The sequence below is a fragment of the Battus philenor genome, unplaced genomic scaffold (genome assembly GCF_028537555.1).
Source record: "Battus philenor isolate CCGP_79_NKW_IND1 unplaced genomic scaffold, ilBatPhil1.0.hap1 SCAF_3, whole genome shotgun sequence".
Lineage (NCBI taxonomy): Eukaryota > Metazoa > Arthropoda > Insecta > Lepidoptera > Papilionidae > Battus > Battus philenor.
The window spans coordinates 3,053,471-3,074,217 of record NW_027181693.1 but is presented as its reverse complement, the minus strand read 5'-3'; the positions used below and the strand labels follow the sequence as shown (position 1 = coordinate 3,074,217).

At 31.0% G+C, this 20,747-nt stretch overlaps 4 protein-coding genes across 4 annotated transcripts in view; 3 read left to right on the top strand and 1 right to left on the bottom strand.

The window, feature by feature from the left end:
- LOC137927114 (acyl-coenzyme A oxidase 1-like) overlaps positions 1-3,109 on the top strand; it is a 32,045-nt gene extending 28,936 nt beyond the window's left edge. Inside the window, exons 11-13 of the mRNA XM_068770914.1 lie at positions 239-391; positions 1,746-1,862; positions 2,628-3,109. Of these exons, the coding sequence (XP_068627015.1) occupies positions 239-391; positions 1,746-1,862; positions 2,628-2,771 (414 nt within the window). The 3' untranslated portion in view covers positions 2,772-3,109. The remainder of the gene's footprint in view (positions 1-238; positions 392-1,745; positions 1,863-2,627) is intronic.
- Positions 3,110-4,808: 1,699 nt separating this feature from the next.
- Positions 4,809-8,725, top strand: LOC137926976 (zinc finger protein OZF-like). The gene is made up of 5 exons (XM_068770740.1): positions 4,809-4,915; positions 5,574-5,658; positions 6,578-6,740; positions 7,607-7,840; positions 7,928-8,725. The coding sequence occupies exons 1-5, from the start codon at positions 4,903-4,905 to the stop codon at positions 8,396-8,398; spliced, it is 966 nt and encodes a 321-aa protein (XP_068626841.1). The 5' UTR covers positions 4,809-4,902; the 3' UTR covers positions 8,399-8,725.
- A 1,267-nt stretch (positions 8,726-9,992) lies between these two features.
- On the bottom strand, positions 9,993-15,825 carry LOC137926844 (zinc finger protein 510-like). The gene is made up of 8 exons (XM_068770563.1): positions 15,643-15,825; positions 15,318-15,455; positions 14,893-15,011; positions 14,198-14,336; positions 12,808-13,032; positions 11,645-11,800; positions 10,723-10,840; positions 9,993-10,611 (listed from the first exon to the last, which is right to left on the bottom strand). The coding sequence occupies exons 1-8, from the start codon at positions 15,760-15,762 to the stop codon at positions 10,340-10,342; spliced, it is 1,287 nt and encodes a 428-aa protein (XP_068626664.1). The 5' UTR covers positions 15,763-15,825; the 3' UTR covers positions 9,993-10,339.
- A 2,083-nt stretch (positions 15,826-17,908) lies between these two features.
- On the top strand, positions 17,909-20,165 carry Galk (N-acetylgalactosamine kinase). The gene has a single exon (XM_068770118.1). The coding sequence runs from the start codon at positions 18,355-18,357 to the stop codon at positions 19,819-19,821; it is 1,467 nt and encodes a 488-aa protein (XP_068626219.1). The 5' UTR covers positions 17,909-18,354; the 3' UTR covers positions 19,822-20,165.
- The last annotated feature ends 582 nt before the right edge of the window (positions 20,166-20,747 follow it).

Sequence of the window (20,747 nt, the reverse complement as noted above, 5' to 3'; positions counted from 1 at the left end):
TCATTATTGATAAATGCCATATATAATTTTTTTTATTGCAACAATATTTTCAATTTTTTGACAATGAATTTATAAATTCAACGTCAATTGATAAATATATACTAATAGTTATTTAATCGATAAATATTATTAAATTATAAAATTAACAAATTAAAAAAAAATTCTTTATTGCCAGTGCACTAAATTCTGATATATCTAAGTGACTATATGGATAATTATTAATTTTTTTTTTCTATAGGCACACTGTCGCGCAATTATTCTCTCCAGCTACCATAATGAGACCGAGAAGCTTGTCCAGAACACATCAGCACCTCTACGCCTTGTTCTGCAACAACTGGTGGAACTATATGTTGTATTCTGGGCACTGCAGTGTGTTGGCGATTTACTTAGGGTAAGACATATATTTCTAATTTTGTAAACCAACTATTGCAATCAAATATTAGTAAATATAATAGATCCACTTAAGAACCAAGGCCACCGACATAGGTTCAAGAATTGGTCATCTGAAGTAGCAGTTGTCGGAGCACATCCATCGTGAACTGAAGTCACCAAAGTCAAGTGCCATTGTTGGATGCAGCGTCATGCATCGTGGTGATTTTTGAAGAAAGCCTATGCCATGTATTGGTCATTTATCAGCTGACATAATGTTGATAAGCAATTTAGACAGGGCTTAAAGTGAGAACCAGGCTGCAAGAGAAAGCCCAGGTTATGTCCTGGTAGAGCTGGAATGTACGGCAAGACTGTCTAGACAAATCATTCTTAACACCTGTATCCCAAACGTGGGACTACAATATCTCGCTTACAATAGAGCAAAACAAGAAGTATAATCAGGAATATTATGTGTTAAATATATTTGGATTGTTTCTTTTATGGAATACTGAATAAGATAATATCCGGATGCTTATTTTCCTTAAGTTTTAAGTAGTTATGAAATAATGGAGATGCGCTCAATGAATTAATCAATAACATTTCAGCGGTAAGATGTCCATTTCTGGACAAACCCCCCCCCCCCCCACACACACACACACACACACACAATTATATTCCCAACGCGAGCAGTTGAAAGCGTCATCTATCCATATTGTGGATAGAGCTCCTATGCTTTGCTTATCTGTTCAGGGTCCAAACTCCAGTACCATAAGAGTCAAGCAGCCATTTGTGGTAAATGATGAATTCTGTACAAATGAATAAAATTAAAGTATGTTTGTAATATAAAAATTACCGCATTTTACTATATTTTACATTGCATTATTTTGGTCTGTCTGTCTGCTTGTTCCGGCTAATCTCTGGGATGACTGGATGGATTTTGACGGGAGTTATACTGGTAGGCAACTGGTGTAATAAGTAAAAACTTTTGTTTTTAGAACAATTATTAAAAGATAAAAATTAATAATAATTAAAGTAAAAACGAAAAAAATCTATTTTTTTTGTTAAATTTAACTCGGACGAAGTTGTGGGCATAGCTAGTAATAGTTTTAAAAAAAAACATTTTTCCAACCTACATAAGCAAATGTAGTTAGTTGTGTGACTTGCACTAGAAGGTTATGTTAACTGTCCGTGTTACCCGTTTGGATCTAGAATTACTTTCCAGCTATTAGCAAATTCTTTAACTTTAAGTTATTATACAAAAGTCAAACATCGGATACTACCCTTTTAAAGTAGATTTATTTCTTCTGTCTTCTTTTATAGTGATGCGGTAACTTTTTTTTTTTCAATGTACCAATTTAAATACACTTTCATTTTAGTTTACATCAATTTCTGAACGCAACATTGAAGAGCTGCAAAACTGGTACGAAGACTTGTTGGTAAAGCTCAGACCAGATGCCGTTGGTTTAGTCGATGCGTTTGACATACGTGATGAGGTAAGTCTAAATATTTCATGTGTATTCTTAAATTAGAAAATTAATGGAATTCTTTTTTTTAATTAAACTAATTATTTTATGATGTTAAAAAACCGGTATAAATCAAATTTTAAAAGATGAATGAATTGCCTTATATCAAGCTATGTTTCTGATGTTACAAATACACATTATTGTTTACCGACACTATATTGCATGGTCAATGGTAGCATAGCGGTAAATCACTGAGACTTCGTCGAATCGTAGGTCGCGGGTTCGATTTCTGGGATACAATCCTAAACAATTTAAGCTTTGTGTATTAATTAAATAGGATTACCCTAGATGACTAACCCGCTGAACGTGGCGATTATCGTATATCCCCATAGATATCCTCCGGCAAAGCCTCGCAGTGGGCGTTTAAGGGCTAAACGAAGACGACGATGACTTAAAATTAATTCTTTTTTAAGTTCCTTGTTTATTTTCCCTGTTTAATTATTATATAGACCGATTTTTTGAACTTTAAATCTAGACTGTAATCGGATACACACTGGCTTCTGTATTACAGTGAATGCTACACAGTACAGATATTAATAAAAATAAATATTATTATTATTAATTGTTTACATTAAGTTTAAATACATTCGGTTTTTCAAATTCTAAAATACTGTCGATTAAATAAGGCCTAAACGTTAAGTGATCATTCCAAATTTGTTGCTTGTATAAAAAAAAATCGATGAGGTACTCTAGAGTAATTATTATTAAATAATTTTATCTATAAATTTGTTTTAGATATTACGTTCGGCTCTCGGCGCATACGATGGGAGAGCCTATGAGAGACTTATGGAAGAAGCAATGAAGAGCCCTCTTAATGCTGAACCAGTTAACCAAAGTTTCGAAAAATATCTGAAACCGTTCATGCAAGGGAAATTATAAGATTTGAATATATAATTCATGAACAATGTTGCCGGTATCCGTTTCTTTAGCAGTTACAATAATTTACTCGCACTGAAGATAATAAATAGAAAATTAAATTTAATTATGACTTAGCATTACGGATAAATATTAAGTCTATTAACTACCGCTTATTACAATATTTATACAAATGAACAAAAATTATTAAAAGAAAATTTAAATAATACAGTGTTACCACAAAATTTATCTTTTTATTATAAATTGACAATTGTATTAAATAAGTAATCATTTAAGAAAATTTTACTACAAGTAGAGATTTTTATATAGTTTATTATGGTGTTGGCTATTGAGACATTCCTTTGAAGAGATAATGTATGAGATTTTATACAAATAATCTTATAATATATTTTTATAATTGTTTTGTTAATTGTCTTTTATTTATGATAACACTCCCTTTCCTGCATTTTTTATAAGACAGTAAAAGAATTGATGCACGGCTCAAGATAAACCTGCGACTTAGAAAGAGAGAAGAAAAGAAGTATTAATGAAGGGTGGTCAGAGAATTGTAGCGCCGTTATTTTCAATATCCAATATCATGGCATAAAGCGAATGATGTATCCCTTTTATTTTGCATAAGTAATTCTGAAGCCATTAAAAGCAAAAAACGTCTAAAACAATATAATAAACTAACGAGGTTCATGAATCTTAAAATGCAATGTGTTATAACTCGATTTGTATTACGATATTCAAAAAATAATTGTAATAGGCAAACCAGTTTCGTAGCTTCCATCGTAAAAAATTATACAATGTAATTAATAAAATTAAAAAATATATATAAGAATTAAATTATAATTATAGAAATCGATACAAAAATTTTGATAATGTTTATAAGTTGCTAAACTGTTTACTTATAGTATAAACATTTTTGTTTGTCACTAAAAAATTCTTTTCATTTTTGTTATATTTTATCATCGTCTGATGTTTTCTGTGGACATTAAAAAAATTAAAAATGATTCTTTTTAAAGCATTATCAGGGATCTCAAAGTAAACATTCGTCCTTGTATTTTGACAACGTCACTTAAGACATGTCAAACACCTATATTTACAAAATACGAAACGCAAGTAACAAATGCTGCAAAAATGACTTATTTCAATAAAATATGCCGTGCTTGCTTAAAAACAAACGAAAATTTCAAATATTTTTTGTTTGAAAATGTTTCACCAAACTTATATTCTTTTTGTACATCAATTGAAGTAAGAAAATATATCATTTACTTAAATTTTGATATTTTAAAAATATTTTATTAAGGTATATAATGACTAAATACTATCTTTTTTTAATGAGTTTTATTATGAAAATATAGTTTGGTTATCTTTGAAAGTGTTCTCTAGAGATATTTTCTATCCTTCTTTACAAAATAATACAGAAGACTCTAGTTTAAATAAGGATTACAAAGAATTAGCAATTCATTATACTCCTTACTTACATTACAATATAAATTCTATATATGGAAATGCAGGGCAATAATTATTTTGTCATAATATAAACATTACTAATTCCTAATATACTTTGTTGGATTGATAGCAGATTTAAAAACAAACATTTATATCAAGCTACACAGTCAATGCCAACTACATTAATTTTTATATTTTAGTTAAATACTGCTGGAGTAATAAGTATAGTTTTATTGACTTTGCATTTTTTACCACAATATTTAAAAATAAGGAAAAGCAACCCACTATAAATAACATTTATTCCAAATCAATAGAAATTCAAAATTTAAGAAACTGCTGTGCTGTATTTTAAAATGTCTAGAATCCAAATTATATTTACCTCCAACTCCATAAGCAGAGCAACTGCAGAGACAACTATTGGTACTTACATATGAACCGCCTTTGTCTTTTTTTACAGGTGCATCAAAATGAGAATTTACCTAAAACAATATGTGAAAATTGCTTTAATTTTCTAACAAAAGTGGCTAATTTCAAACAAGTATGTATAAGATCTCACAATGCCTTACTGGAATATAATGGAACTGTTAAGTGTGAAAATTATGTTCCAACTAATTCCTCCCATGGAGGGGTGAGTGATGATGACTATGACAACAGATTTGAAATTGATAACATAAAGACTGAACAGAATAATACAGAGATGCTTAAAAATGGTAAGCTATGTATTAAAATAGTGGCATACAGTAAGATTGTTTATAGGTGTTAAAGTTGAAACTTTTAGGGGGAATGTATATCTTATTGGCTATCAATACATGTATGGTACACTAGGATGTAGGGCAGGCTAAAATCAATGGCTTCAGAAATAATAAGCAATGTACTGGTACTACATATTAAAATTAATTATTCTTTACTTGCAGATTTTGTATTGCTAGAAGTTATTGGCCTGTCACATTCCAATAAAAAAGTAATTTATGTAACATATTCCAATTTATAGGTCATTAAAAGTTATGACTACCAAATGAACTTATATATTTGATATATTATTAAATATTAAATATGTTTGATCATCGTCACCATTTCAGCCTTGAAACATCTACTGTTGAACACTGGCCTTCTGCTAGAGATTTCCAATAAGACCAGGATCATTTAAAATTGTGGAAGTCCCTTCAATGAGTTACTAATAAATAAGTTAATAATAGAAGCTTTTATTAGCCTTTATTCTCCCAACCTCTCTGTTATCTATCTCACTTGTATTAAGAGATCTTTAGATACAAATATTTTCTACAAAAAGCCATCATTTTAACTTTAGGCATATAAATATCCATTTTCCAATGATTAGATAAATATATAAATTTAAATGGATTATTTTAGATGATGTGACAAATATTAAAATGGATGAAGTTATTATTAAGGATGAATTATCAGACTGTAACAATATAAAGAAGATTTCAAAAAGGTAAGACAATGAACCAATTTTTATCTTAATTTAATCCTAATTTTTCAATGTTGTTCAAATTGGTTGTTTAAGATATGAATGGGCATATTTATTTCATACTAAGTGATCTTTACAGCTCACACCGTTTTACATTATTATTCTTGAAAACCTTTAGAGATAAAAATATCAAAATTTAAAATATATTTATTCATATAGGCTTATATATGCACTTTGGAAACATCAATTATTTTAACAGTATGGTACCATCTAATGTCATGCTGACAGTAAGCTACCATCTGCTCGGAATGCTGATCTGTTGATAAGAGCAAATCTAAAATTCAACAGTTGCTCTTTTTAAATGAAATTTAAATATCAGGTTACCTACAAAACCTACAAGACAAAATGTTATGTAATATAACATATTCTAGCGTAACAATGGGGTGATTTCTACAGCTAAAGTAACCAGCCCAACTCGAGGAATCCCTGCAAACCTCCTGATGCCGTCAGCGATTTTGGGAAAGTACTCCCATGAACCGAGTTTTAATGTGCTATCCACATATACTATACTATATGAGCAGCTATAGAGGACTCTGTAACACCTAAAATGAACGAACAGTTTAATTAAAAGAACATTACCAGTCAGGGACCCCTGTCATCAGACGCTATCAAGGTCAAGACAGACTGAGCAGGGTTTTGGAGAGCTGGCAAATTATGGTAGACATTACCATCTTAGCTTAGCAGCTCTCATGGTTTGTTTATTGTACAATGTGTTGACTTCCTGTACTCTGATATAAAAGATCTGGCCTTAACAATTGGTGATGAGATGATTAACTCCGAGCTGTATCCTATGTTATCTCTGGAGTGTGTGACACTTATATATTAACTCATAACATTACATAAAAAGCATGAGAAATTTATATTCTGTTTTTATCCATTACAGATTGAAGACAACTCATCCCAAGCAATTGGTGGTAAAATCTGTTTCAAGGATAAATTTATCCACATCAAAGAAACCGCAAATATTCTCCTGCAAAATGTGTAAGAAAATATTCAGTTACTCTGAACGATTTGAGGCACATAAATTGGAACATGAGGGTAAGAAAGTAAGTTAAAATTAAAATATAAAACTTGTTACATTTTCTTAAAGATTGAATTCAGTGGTAACTTTGTCTGTTACTTCATACAAAGTTTCAATTTATTATATCAAGCTAAAGGTCAACCAGTGATCAATGGATAAGGTTAAGCTAGGAGTTTCACTGCAAGATCAAATCAGACTAATTGCTAGAGTAATTATGCTCAATAGTTGTATCATCAATGTAATAGACAGCTGTTGGCCCGGCATGGACCCCTAAAGATAAGATTTAAAAGTCTTTGAATATTGAGACAGGTTGACAGACGGGAAATTGCTGTATATGGACCATACAAGACAGGTCATTATAGCAATCTTTAGAGGAGGCCTGGCCTATGCCTTGCAGTAGTCATCTATGGGTTAACATGATGATGACCACAGCTTACAAATTAATCAATCCAAGCTGAGTATAGATATTTTTTGGGTACAAAAATTGATGGGTACAAGATATCCTAAAAGAATGTTTATATTCGTCCACAATAAATTCGATATATATTTTCAAAAAACTTTCTCGACGATTCTTTTGTTAGTTTACTTCCTATAACCAAATATGATTTCATCGAGACAGCAAAACAAAGTTTACATTTGGGTTAGGGTATGATTCTGGAAACTTACAACTGCTTAATTCCTTCGTTAGATTCACCAAAGAAACTTTAAAGAAATTGTAGCTGCAACTTTAACCTTCATATTTTAACGATCGCCTGCTATCCCGCGGGTCACAACTGACGTCAAAATAATAGTTTTATTGACAAACGATTGACATTGGCCAAGGATTAAGTGCAATAGAATGAATTGTCTTTTAATAAATAAATCAAAATAGCAACAGTATCCCTATTTTAGATATCAATCTCCTGTGCGACTTGCAACAAGACATTTATGACTTGGAGTGGTTTAAGGCGTCATAAAGAAAGTGAACACACCCGTGTAAACCTTGATGTGTTAAAATGCCGCGTATGTGGAAAGATTTCTAAGAACAAACACACACTACACATGCATATGAAGACGCATGGCGAAAGAAAATTATGCGTGTGTGATGTTTGCGGCAAAAAATTTGTTTCCACCACTGTGTTAAAGGTAATAATCTTAATATATGTACAATGTGTCATTTGTTTTTTTATTTTTCAGTAAGAGTTTTTTTTTTAATTTGGAATTATTTTTCAGGCTCATTTGGAAACGCACGAGGAAAATAGAGAAAGAAAACATGAGTGTCAACAGTGTGGCAAGAAATTCTTTTCTAATACGGTTCTACTATCTCATATTTCAAAACGTCACAGCGGAAAGAAGTTTATATGCCAAATATGTACCTTCCCCTTTTCAGAAAAGAGTAATCTTATACGACATATGCAATTACATGAAGGAAAGAAAATGTTCAAGTGTGATCTTTGTGATAAATCTTATGCAGCCAGTTCATCGCTAGTTGAACATAAAAGAGTACACTCCGGTGAACGGCCATTTACTTGTCTTTATTGTCCGAAAAGTTTCTCTGCTAAGAAAAGATTAGATGATCATCATAGAATACACACGGGCGAGAAACCACACAAATGTAGTATTTGTAGCCAGGGTTTCACACAGAGAGGTACACTGAAACGGCATATGAAAATACATGACAAATTCCCATCAACCCTCAGTTAAAAATAATTATAGAGCTTTAAAAAAGTATTATGGATTAACAAAGGCAATATTTAGATTTTTAATAATGCTGGAAGGTAGTAACTTTCAGGTCTTTCATCATCATATATAACCGATAGATACCTACTGCAAGGGATTTCTCAGGAACATCGGACCAGACGGCTTTAGGTGATCCATAGTCACTTAGCTCAAGGACCTACAAAATACAGACTTGGGCCGGCATCATCATCACTGCAAGGCAGAGGCCTCCTCTAGAAATCGCCGCAATGACCGGCCTTGCGCTACCAGCATCCAGTAGCTTCTAATAATAAACTAATTAATTAAATAAATAGTTACAATTGATAATATATATTCGCAATAGACACGCTTGATATACCTGAAGATAACAAATTAGGTATTCACTGTGATTTATGTGGAATTAATAATTGACTAATATATATACACGACAGGCATCATCCGCAGAAGAAGCAAGGTCACCAATTGCTCGTCTGAAGTGATAATGGCAGCGGTGCCCCGCTCACGTTTGGCCGTTGGGGCCGAAAGGTTCTCGAGTGGCGGCCACGAAACGCTATACGCGGCGCTAGGTGGACCGAACGACAATGTTAAGATCGCTAGAAGTTGCTGTACACATGTTGCGCTAAACCGGATATCGAGGTGATCATTGCGAGAGGGCAGGTCTGCAGTGAGCATCTATAAGCTTAAAAAAAAGAATAATAATAATATTATATTAACTTATAAAGCAGTGTTTGTCAATGTTATATATTAGCCCTATTGACAAACTAAGTCCCTCAACAGGCCAGGAAGAGCTATAATCGGGATTTCTCTACAAGATAGAATCCAAAATTATGAGAATCGTAGTTTATACCGGAGCAAAACGCTTAAGATAGGAAGACGTAAGATTTCTTTTACTAGAAAATCTAAGTAAGTGAGTAAGGTATTTTGATCTGTTTTAAAGGATGATGATTCATGAAGAAGAGACAGTTGGCAGCTGCTATGGATCCACTATTTGAAAAAGATGTTTCCTAGCAGTGTCGTAGAAAAATAAAAAAAATGAGAAAGATAGACCTAACTATTATGTGGGATTAATAAAAGCAAAGAAGAGAATGAGAAAGAGAATTAATGTGTTCCGCTATAAATTAGTTGAGAAAACATCGAATTTTCTGTACACAAGTGATAGGTTACATAACTAAAAGCCTTAAAGGGGTTAATGTATAGTTCATTTGTTAGCAAAAAGCTTTAAAGCATTTACACCTATTTCAATCACTATGGAATATTAATTTCTTTTGTTGGAATGAGACTGGCCAATAACTATTAAATAAACTGAAAACTTTTTCATGTTATATTATCATTATATTAATTATTATTTGTAAAACCTTTGATTTTTTAATAGTTGTACCTTACATTGACAGCATCTGTGTTATATATCCAATACTTTAATGCTTTTATATCTGTAACCAATCACTCGGTATATCTATATCTTAATTGAATATATACACATGTGTGGGATGAATGTAACTTTGAATCGATAAATGGAGAATCCATAATCATTCAAAGAACATAAAATAAATAAAAAATGTTCAAGTAAAATCACGATTTTATTACCAAAAAACTTAAAGCTTATTTTTGTCTACACTATTTTATCACGGTTCATCGAATTGACGCTTTATATTTGTATCATTGAGCGTTTCACGCATCGCATTAAATCTTTAATTCCACACAAAAATATGTAACATTGTCTGTCTGATTTAGACAGGATTCTCAATCTTTTGAAATTACCTAATCATTTGGACAGTTTCAATTCTTAATTCAACTATAGGCCTGAAATCGTTTTCAATTTCTTTTTTAAATCCTTTTCTATCATATTCTTTCCACAACAATTAAAAATCATATTGTTTCTCATTTTCCCGCCATTATTGTTTCTCACACGTTTTTTTTTACTATCAATCAAGCTTCACCATGCCAGTGTGCATATGATAATGCCAACGGTGTATTATCCATAGGCTGCATCTGTGGCCTAGGTAATAAATTCTGTGCATCCTCTGAACTTTTCCCATGACCCTTCATATGCCTGTTCAATGCACATTTTTGGATAAACGCTTGATTGCATAGTTGACATTTGTGTGGTTTTTCTCCCGTGTGTATCATTCTATGATTTCTTAAATCTTTTCGCGCCATAAACTTCTTCGGGCAAAGATCGCAAGCATAAGGCCGCTCCCCTAAAAATAATAATGCACTTTAAATTACCACCTAAACAACCAACTTCTACTAAAAGCACGTAAAAAAGAGGTATCTATTAAAATCAATAAGTGAACAAAGTATAAAATTACCAGTGTGTGTTCGCATATGGATAGCCTGGAAACTTCTGCTTTTAAATGTTTTGTCGCAAACTTGACATGAGAAGGGTTTATCTGCTGAATGTGATCTCATGTGTTTTACTAGATCTGCCTAGAAAAAAAAAACAAATAATATAGAGAGCAGGAAAGAGATCTTTGTGTATGGACACAGTATAAAACAAATCCATAGATAGTACATGTAAGAAAATATTAGATTTAATAAGTTTATTTTTTAGAAAATTATTTTATAAATAGTGACAAATTATCATAAGTAAATTATACAATCTATAACAATGTAAATTATAGTTATAAAAAGAGAAGAAGATTTATTGTACTCAGTTGCTTAACAAGCCATGGAGAGTGCTATGCTTTAGATTTTTCTACGAGATCAAGTCAACTATGTGTAACATAGACAAACTAAAATAAGTAATATAGCCCAGCCCAATGGATAGACAAGTTTAAATCGTCAGGCCACATAGTGCACAGAACAGCTTATTGCTGCAGCTGTAAGGCTCTGGAAAGAAGACAACCGTCCAAGGTTTCCTTTCCAGAAATACAGCAGTGTGAGACTTGCAATGTGGACATTGGGCTTGTCAAGGTCAGGTGATAACCGCTTGCAATCAATCCTGTCGAAAATCTATAGAGGCCCATGTCCTGCAGTGGACATCATACTGCTGAAATGAGCATGGTGATCATGAGCATGATATATGAACTACCTTTTTATTGTAATATGAGTTTTCAATGTACCTTATATTTTATGTTATAATCTGTTATCAGATATTCAGATGCACATTTATCTAAAGTTTGAACCTGAATATTTTATTGCATTGAAAAAATTTCATTTTAACTATAATAATTAATAGTAATTATGTCAATATAGTTTAATAATAATATTGAGTAAATATTTGAAACAAACCTTAATATAAAACCTCATATCACACATTGTGCAAGCAAAGTTCTTGATACCGGTGTGTCGTATTAAGTGGATCTTCAGGTTTCCGGGTTGCGAAAATTTCTTTCCACATTGAGAACATCCATAATTTTTTTCACTATTGTGTGTCTCTATATGCATCTATATAAATAAAAAAAAATTTAATTTTATATTACAGGAAAAAATATTAGTATAGTAGAAATTGACAAATGCAATACATTTATTTATAAATGGATTTCATTATTTTCACTCACATTGTGGCACGACTTTAGATTATAGGATATATATTTTTAAAGTCGCCATTATTTTTGGTATGAACAAAGTATGAAAGATTTATGCATAAAGCTAAAGTTTATATTAATTGCAGTAAACAAAATAGTTGACAGTGAAGCAAGTGAGGTGTGGTATCCCTGTGGTAGAGAACTGATATTTGCGAGGCAGTGGGGTCGATTCCTGGAATACAATCTTACATAAACACTTTGTGCATTAATTATATAAGATTGCTACTACTATTAAACAAGTTTCAAAAAGATGGTCAGTGGCATCCTCTGAGTACCATAATACCACACAGCGATAAGTGTGGCGGTATATCTCCCCATCTATATCTATGGAGGAGGCCTATGCCTTGCAGTAGGCGTCTATGGGCTGAAATAACGAGAATTGTTGGCAACACTTGTTGAAAAATTACTTGACATTATTTTACAAAACTGTTATTAAGAACACTTGCCTTCAATACTTGAAAATGCTAAATAAATCCGGAAACTTATTTAGCACAAATATTAAATCCACATTACTCTTAGGGTGACAGGTAAAAATCTGCCTTGAGCTCTAAGATAAAAAAAAGTATTGCAAAATTTGAACAGAAATGGCAGTCTTAATGTTTTTTGACAAATTGTACTGCAATTTAATAATTGTATTAAATGCAAATTATATAAATAAACGTAATTTTTACATATATTCTTATTTTAAAAAGGCATGTGACTGTGATACAAGTGCCATAATGCGCTCTGCCTTTCATATACTTTATAATAAAATCAATAGTCATAAGGCATCAAACTTTGTATTGACTTTTTAATATTTGTGAAGACTTTTAAATGACCTTCCCGTTCTCTTATTAAGTTTGACGAAAATAATAAATAAATGAATACCTTGAGATTATAGGCCTGTACAAATTTAGCATCACAGAGATGACACATATGCCTTTTCACACCAGTATGTATCAGTTCATGATTCTTCAGTACATTGAGATATGCAAAGCTTTTGTTGCAAGTGCGACAATGGTACTTTCGGACGGCTGTATGGACTCGTACGTGGCTGTTCAGGTTGCGTAGCGTCAGAAAAGTTTTATCACAGTACTTACATTTTATATCTGGCTGCAAAATTTAAGCAAATAATAATTCGTTAATTGTTTTAATAATATTTTTATAGCACATTATTCTACAAACATTATATTCCCTCATAAGCTGGATGCATTAAATGGAAACAAATCTATAACTGAAAAACTATTTCATTTCAATAAACCCTAAATTCATATGGATATTGCTCTTTCTAAAACTATTTTTATAAGCCAAATGCCACAATTAAACATCTTACATACATGTTACTACATAAAAAAAGATATTAAATTTTTAACAGAAATTTTTAACAATAGGAAAATAACTTTTTTTGATAATTCTTAGATATTTTGTGAATAAATTGTGACAATGCTTCTCAGTAATTCCTTGGATGCTGGTGAGATAACTTTAATAGGCTTTTAATTTTTTATAGTACTATAAGACAAAAATTAAAAAGGGACTTGATACATTTGATGAGAGCCAGAAATAATCCTTCAAAGAGCCAATGTAAATATATAGACATCACAGACCACCCCCAGTAATATTTCCAGGTTGCTGGGCATCTTCTGATATTTTGGCTGGTTTGAATAAACATACATTTTACCCACCCACATGTTAATAACATACAACTGCTGGGATAGACTGGCAGATTTAACAAAGGCGAGTACATTGTCACAATTTTTTAAAAAGAATTAAGTATATGAATAAAATATATACTTATATGATACATATCATGTATTACTAAGGATGCTTCTAAATGATAAATTATTAATACATGTTGTTACAGAGAATCCTCATATTTATAACATAATTAAAATGTGCTTAAGGGAGTCCTGAGGGTCTCATGGTAAGTAGGTTCAGCTAAGTTGATTAAAGTTGGCATTTGTTTTATAATTTACACTGCTGTCCAAGAGGCATTAGCAAATTTTGTAGGAATAGGAGACATGGCACTGTGTGCACTTAGTCTAAAACCGCGAAGCCACAACTTAAGCTGTTATGAACTACAATTTCACCAGATTGGGAGGCTGATGAGCTTTTAGATTACTTAAATGGATGCTCCAAGAAGTAACTTGGCTCAATGGCTCCTAGGAGAGGCTTTAGTTATTGCATCTTCATTAGGTTGATATTAAATAAGTTAGCATAAATGAATATATCTCAGAGCAGTATTGTGCATTTACATTTATATAATATAAGTATATCTTACCTTCTTACCAAAATGACTTCTCATGTGTGCTTCAAAATTCTCATATTTCTGAAAGTTTTTTCCGCACTTCATGCATTTCATTCTTTCTCTTTTTCTTATAGGCTGCTCTATGTATTGTGTTGGTCCTCTTCTTCTTCTCCTGAAAATTTTGAAAGTGTAACAAAAAATTATTGTGTTTATCCAGAGATTGGAAATATGGGTGCATATTTACTTAATATTTCAATAACTTGCTTATTGAAAGCAATTATGTATTGAAAAAGTTCCAATGTGTGACCAGGCGTATGAGACAGATTTTTGTATCTTCTAGCGTTTATGAAATGATAAGCTAGAGAACTGTGTACAAGTAGCTTGTCAATTCATTAGTTTAGTGCAAAATTAAATTATTTTATTATTTATCAATCAAAAAGTCATTGATGGCTGAAAGGTTCTTTTGTGGCAAACATAAACCAGTAGGCCCTTTCTAGCTACACCAATGAAACAGTTAAGGGTGCTGAAATTTATTGTATGCAGACAGCTCAAGAACTATCAATGTGTCAGTCTGTGGCTTGTGTAAGCTTTGTAGTATGCATCTATGAGCAGAAATGATGGTGATGAAATCATTGAAAATATTACAATTATTTAGTAAGAAAATAATTTGTACATATTTATTAAATGATTTTTATGTGTATGTGTTTATGTGTACCAATAATATGTACCTAATTTTAGGTTGCTGCCCCTGTTCGATATCTATGTTTCCACAAACTTGATTGTCCATGATGGTAACTTCTACTAGATCATTATTTTCGATATTATGGGTCTCCATTTTCATTGTTTCCTGTGAAGATATAATCTGTGAATGTATCCAACAATGTTTGCATTTTAAAACTTTAGGTAAGTGATAACTTTTTGCAGTATAATTAATGAAACTTTTTGTAAAGTTAACTGATAATCCTTTATTAAAAATAATGTTTTTAATTTACTCAAGGTGATACAAATAAATACATATCTCATTCATGCTGGAAAATAAAAATTAACATAATTTTCCTTTACATATGGCATTTACTTTAATTTCTTTAAGTTTTTAAAATAGTTATTCATTTAAATAGTTTCCTTAAAAAATGTGTAAACAATGAGTACATACCTTTTCTGTGTGCACAGAACACTGTTGTTTTAATATTATATTGGATCGAACAACTACTTGCTTGAAGTAATACAATTTATTCAACAGATCAAGGCATGTTTGGCAGATCAATTTTGGTAAATAATCATTCTCGGATACCTTAAAAATATGTCTTTTATCATTCTTTTCATTATAAAAAAATTACCAGAAGAATATATATTAACACTTCACACAATAATAAGGTGTAATTTTATAGTTGAATTTAAACTTCGTAAGCAAAATATTCTCTCTACATCAATCATTTAGCATTAATATTAATTAAAAGAACATATGTACTGTTTCTTACCTCCACGGATGTACAATATTTAAAAACTTCAGTAGAACAAACACTGAATAAATCTTTTAAAGGTACTGCATCTGATAAACATGCGCGGCAGATTTTGTTAAAATCCAAATTATTAGACATGATGTGATTATAAATTAAATCATAAATTATAAACTATTAAACATTAAAAGTCAATAAAGCACAACGCTTATATTCTAGCACCAACAAGCAATATTTAAAAAGTATAAACTAACAACATAAGTAACAATAATATTACGATTGACAACTTATATTTCGTATTAGTGATGTCAATGCACACCATCGATGATTACACGAGATGTTAAGTTTCCAGAAAATCTTTATTACAGAAACACTACATATTCTAAATAATTAAATTTTATTTATTTATGATATCCCACAATAATTTCCATATTTTAAATAAATTTATTTCGATCAAGCATCTATAGTAATTAATATTTATATATCTTAACATTTACAGCGATGTTCAGAATGGTCTGAACTTTTTCAATATTATATAAAATATTGTAGTTTAAAATATTCCGATTATACAAAGTTTTTCATTTTTTTCTTTTTCATAATCTCTTGCCCTCCCCCTGTTTGCTCTAAAATTCATTTGGCATATCGGTTTCTTTTGCTGTGGGATTCACTTAATCAAAAAGTTCGGGGCACTTGTAATATATAATCGCTCATTTACGTGTTACGTTGATCCTAAATATTTAACCGTCATGATTTGGCTTCCCACAAATATTCTTGATTACATGTCGTAACAAGATACTCCGTAGTGAAACTATTTACTAAAAATTATTTATAGCCGTGTAGCCTGTTTATTGCTAAGTAATGTCAGGTAATTTATTTCTTCAATTGCTGGTAATGAAAGTCATGTGTTTTGCTGCCATTTTGGTTTATACCTTTTTTTCTGACTGTGCGTTAACATGCTCTTCTCTCACTCTTGCTTTAACATCCCAAACCATCAAGGACAGTATAATTTTATTACTTCATTATATATCACAACGTTAGTTAAAAGATACATTTTGAATCGACGGCTACAAACAGAGGAGTTTGTAATATGATAAAAAGTATGTTATCTTGCTTTTCCGTGGAAATTTAACAGAAAAGACTTTGTTGACTGGATCAAGGCGATATAACTAACACAACCTAATAATTTCCAATTGACAATTAAATATTATTTATCTATTAGTTTTCGGCACCATTATAATGATTTGCGTACTCTAAACCGTATGGAACTAGTACATTAAAGCTATATTTCTTAAAAAATCTTTAATTCTAGGTTGCATTTATTGCTTGGCCGAATCCTGTTATCATTTTTGCTATATTGTATGTACGTTATATGGTACTAAATTGTAGACATCCAAGAGAGCGAACTTTGTAGTTCTTTGTATGTCTTTTTGTATGTGTGGTTTTTTTATCGAATTGGGTGAATGAACCCACGAAAAGCCCTCGTTTTATACGGGCTTGACCGTCATTTTTGCAAATTTGACACATGAGAACTCATTTTTCTTCTTTATTTAGATTATTTAAAATCAAAGACAAAGAAATTTGAAGAGAATAAACTGATTTATCAGTACTATAAACTTATGACAGCAATATTTTGCGCCTGTTTCAAAAGTATAAGATCTTAAAAACACATGTTAAAATAATACGAAATACCTAATGTTATATCTCAATTCAAAATCAAACCAAAACACCTGCAAAAAGTATATAAGTTGTTATAAAATTCAGATAAAAATGTTTTATTCACTGTTATCAGATCTTCTAGATTCATCGTACAATACTTTTAGACAGGTGTTACAATTTAATAAGATTTTTGATTTTTATTATAAATAAAAATATATCCTAAAACCTACCAGTATCACTGGTTAAATCATACATGCAAAAATACGTAATTCTAACGGAACTAATATATATATATATATGAATATACACAATACAGATATATAAATTTATGTAATTTTCTTGTCACACTTAATATTTCATAAAATAGGTCAAGTAGTAACCCTTATTTTCTAGAAGTGTACTTGTGATTTGCTTAATAATCCATCTTGATAACAGTAAATAAAATTGTTCACGAGTAATCTTAAGTGTTTTGTAACACATTAAATAGATAAAACAAGTTATTTATTTATGTTTCATAGTTATATGGTTTAAGATTACACATTTCATTAATTAGTTGCATTTAGATACTTTATCAGTTAAAAGTGCGCGGTTAACTTGACAAAGATTAGATTAAATATTCATAAAATTTATACAGTCCAAAAAATCAGCTAATTTTATAGATGTTAGTTTACCCGCTCCCATCTCTAACTGTGCATTGACACACATACCTACGTATAAATTTCGTACCTCTCATATACATATAGGCGAGTAAGAGACGTCAGTTATAGGCGACGCAAGATTTTGTATTGTATGTTTAGTTTAGCTTAGGTTATGTTTACAATATTCGCTTTGTAAAAACATTATTAAGTGATGTCAATTTTTTACTAAAGACTACATAATTATTAAAAGTGAAATAAATGTGTTAATGTAAAGTATTAAAAATGATTTACATTTAATATTTATTTTTCATGATTACACGTCGTACGCTTCATGTGTGAAGTTTATGATAGCTCTGCTATTGATAAGAAAAGATTTCAGTGACTGGATAGATCTGGTGCGACGCGGACTGTTGACAATATATACAAAGCTGCCATAACAATGAGCGATAACGTCAGTGATGTCGATATACCTATTTTGAACATTCCACATAATGAAAGGATATTAAAACTAAGTGATCTCTTTTACAATGATTTTGGATGTAAACCATCTTATTTCGTTCGCGTTCCGGGTCGTGTAAATATTATTGGAGAACATATCGATTACTGTGGGTATCCGGTGTTGCCTATGGCTTTGGAACAGGATATACTGATGGCTGGAAATATTATTAACGAATCAAAACTTTATTTACACAACGTGGATGGTAAATATAAAAGTGTTGTCTTCGATTTAAAGTCTCATGAAAAACTTGATATCACACCAGATTCGAATGGAAAACCTTATTGGTATAATTACGTTCTTTGTGGAGTTAAAGGGGCAATGGAGCATTTAAATAAAATCACATGGAAAGGTCTTCAGCTATACATCGATGGTAATATTCCGCCGGCTTCAGGTCTATCAAGTTCTTCCGCGCTCGTAAGCGCAGCTTGTTTGGCGTTTCTCTACGCTCAAGACGCTAAATTAAATAAAACTGAAATTGCTTCGTTGTGCGCTAACAGTGAAAGGTATATTGGAACACACGGTGGTGGAATGGATCAAGCCATAGCATTCCTCGCTAAGAAGTACAGTGCACAGTATATTACTTTTCAACCATTGAATGCTACGCCTGTCGCTTTACCAAAAGGAGTGACATTTGTCGTAGCTCACAGCTTAGCCGAAATCAATAAAGCAGCCACTAACGATTTTAACCAAAGAGTTATAGAGTGCAGACTTGCAGCAAAAATATTGGCAACATTGTCAGAAATATCGAGAGATAATAAAATTATAACTTTAAGTCAGCTTCAAAAGAAACTTAATAAAGATTTTAAAGAGATGATACAACTAGTTCATACGCATATACCAAAAGATATATACACTAAAACGGAAATATGCAATATATTGAAAGTCACAGGAGAAGAGTTAAATGACTTATATTTGACTAATAACACAAAACATTTAACTGAATTTAAATTGAAACAACGCGCTCTTCACGTTTATAAGGAAGCCGGAAGGGTTGAAGAATTTCGAAAGATATGTACACAATTGGAATTAGGCAATTTAAATGGTATAACAAACGGGAAAGTGAAAACCGACGAAAACATTGATGATGTAAACGTGTTAACAATCCTTGGTGATTTAATGAGTAAAAGTCACGAAAGTTTAAAAACGCTCTACGAATGTTCTCATGAAAATTTAGACAAACTCGTTGACATATCTTATAAGATGAACATTCATTCACGTCTCACGGGCGCTGGTTGGGGCGGCTGCATAGTAGCTTTATGTCCCGAGGAAAAAGTTGAACAATATATAGAAACACTAAAGGAAGAGTTTTATTTAAAACATTGTAAAGTATCTAAATCTGATGCAGATTCGTACGTTTTCGCCACAACTCCTAACCATGGTGCTCTTATTTATGAAAATTACACATAACCTTATGTTTAAATAATTATAAGAAAAATTCTTCGATCTCTTTAATATTCACATTCTTGTAAAGACAATGGGTATATATTTTTTCTAATTCTGTTTAGTCAAAACGTGTATTTTTTGCATTTATATGTAAATATAGATCTTTATTAGTTTAATTTAAATAAAAAGTCAATAAAGTCATTAAATTATTCATAGAAAAATTGTTTGTTTTAGTTCGTACTATTACAACACAAATAAAACAATCCTATAACTCGGAAATACGTAATCAATATAAAGTGTTTCGGAAATTGTTTTCGTTTACTGTAGACGTAAACAAGGAATAAAAACTGAAATATTTTCTACATAAAATTATTCTTATGAAACTTATCCAAATTTAATTAAAAAAAAATTAATAAATATAATTAAAAAAATTATTTTGAAATTAAAACTATATTTTGAGCATGTAACAATTAGAATAAGAACGTAAAACTGAGTTAAATAGTACACATTACCCAAAACGTTCAAAGTTTATTATTTTTGATGTTACTTTAACATTGTGTATAGTACTAATGTACTAATAGATTACTTCACAGATGAATATAAGGCATTATAAACACACTTATAACGTATAATAAATAAATTGTTCGACTAATACTACATTTAGTTTTATTTTATAAAACAATCTTCAAAACTTCTGTTAATTGCAAATTGTTGAAGTTTATTTAATTAATTCATTAAAATCATCACCTCCCCACGTAGTAATCATCCATAAACAAAATGTTAAATAACCACGTAGACTCGAGCAAGACTGATTGACCTTTCGAAATATATACTTAAGTACTTACTACAAGAAAGATAAACTTACTATCATGTCATTGTAGTTGTTGTTAGCTGTCAAAGTCACTTTCAAATTCAGGCTAGAAAATCTGCAAACGTATGGTTTTCTGATA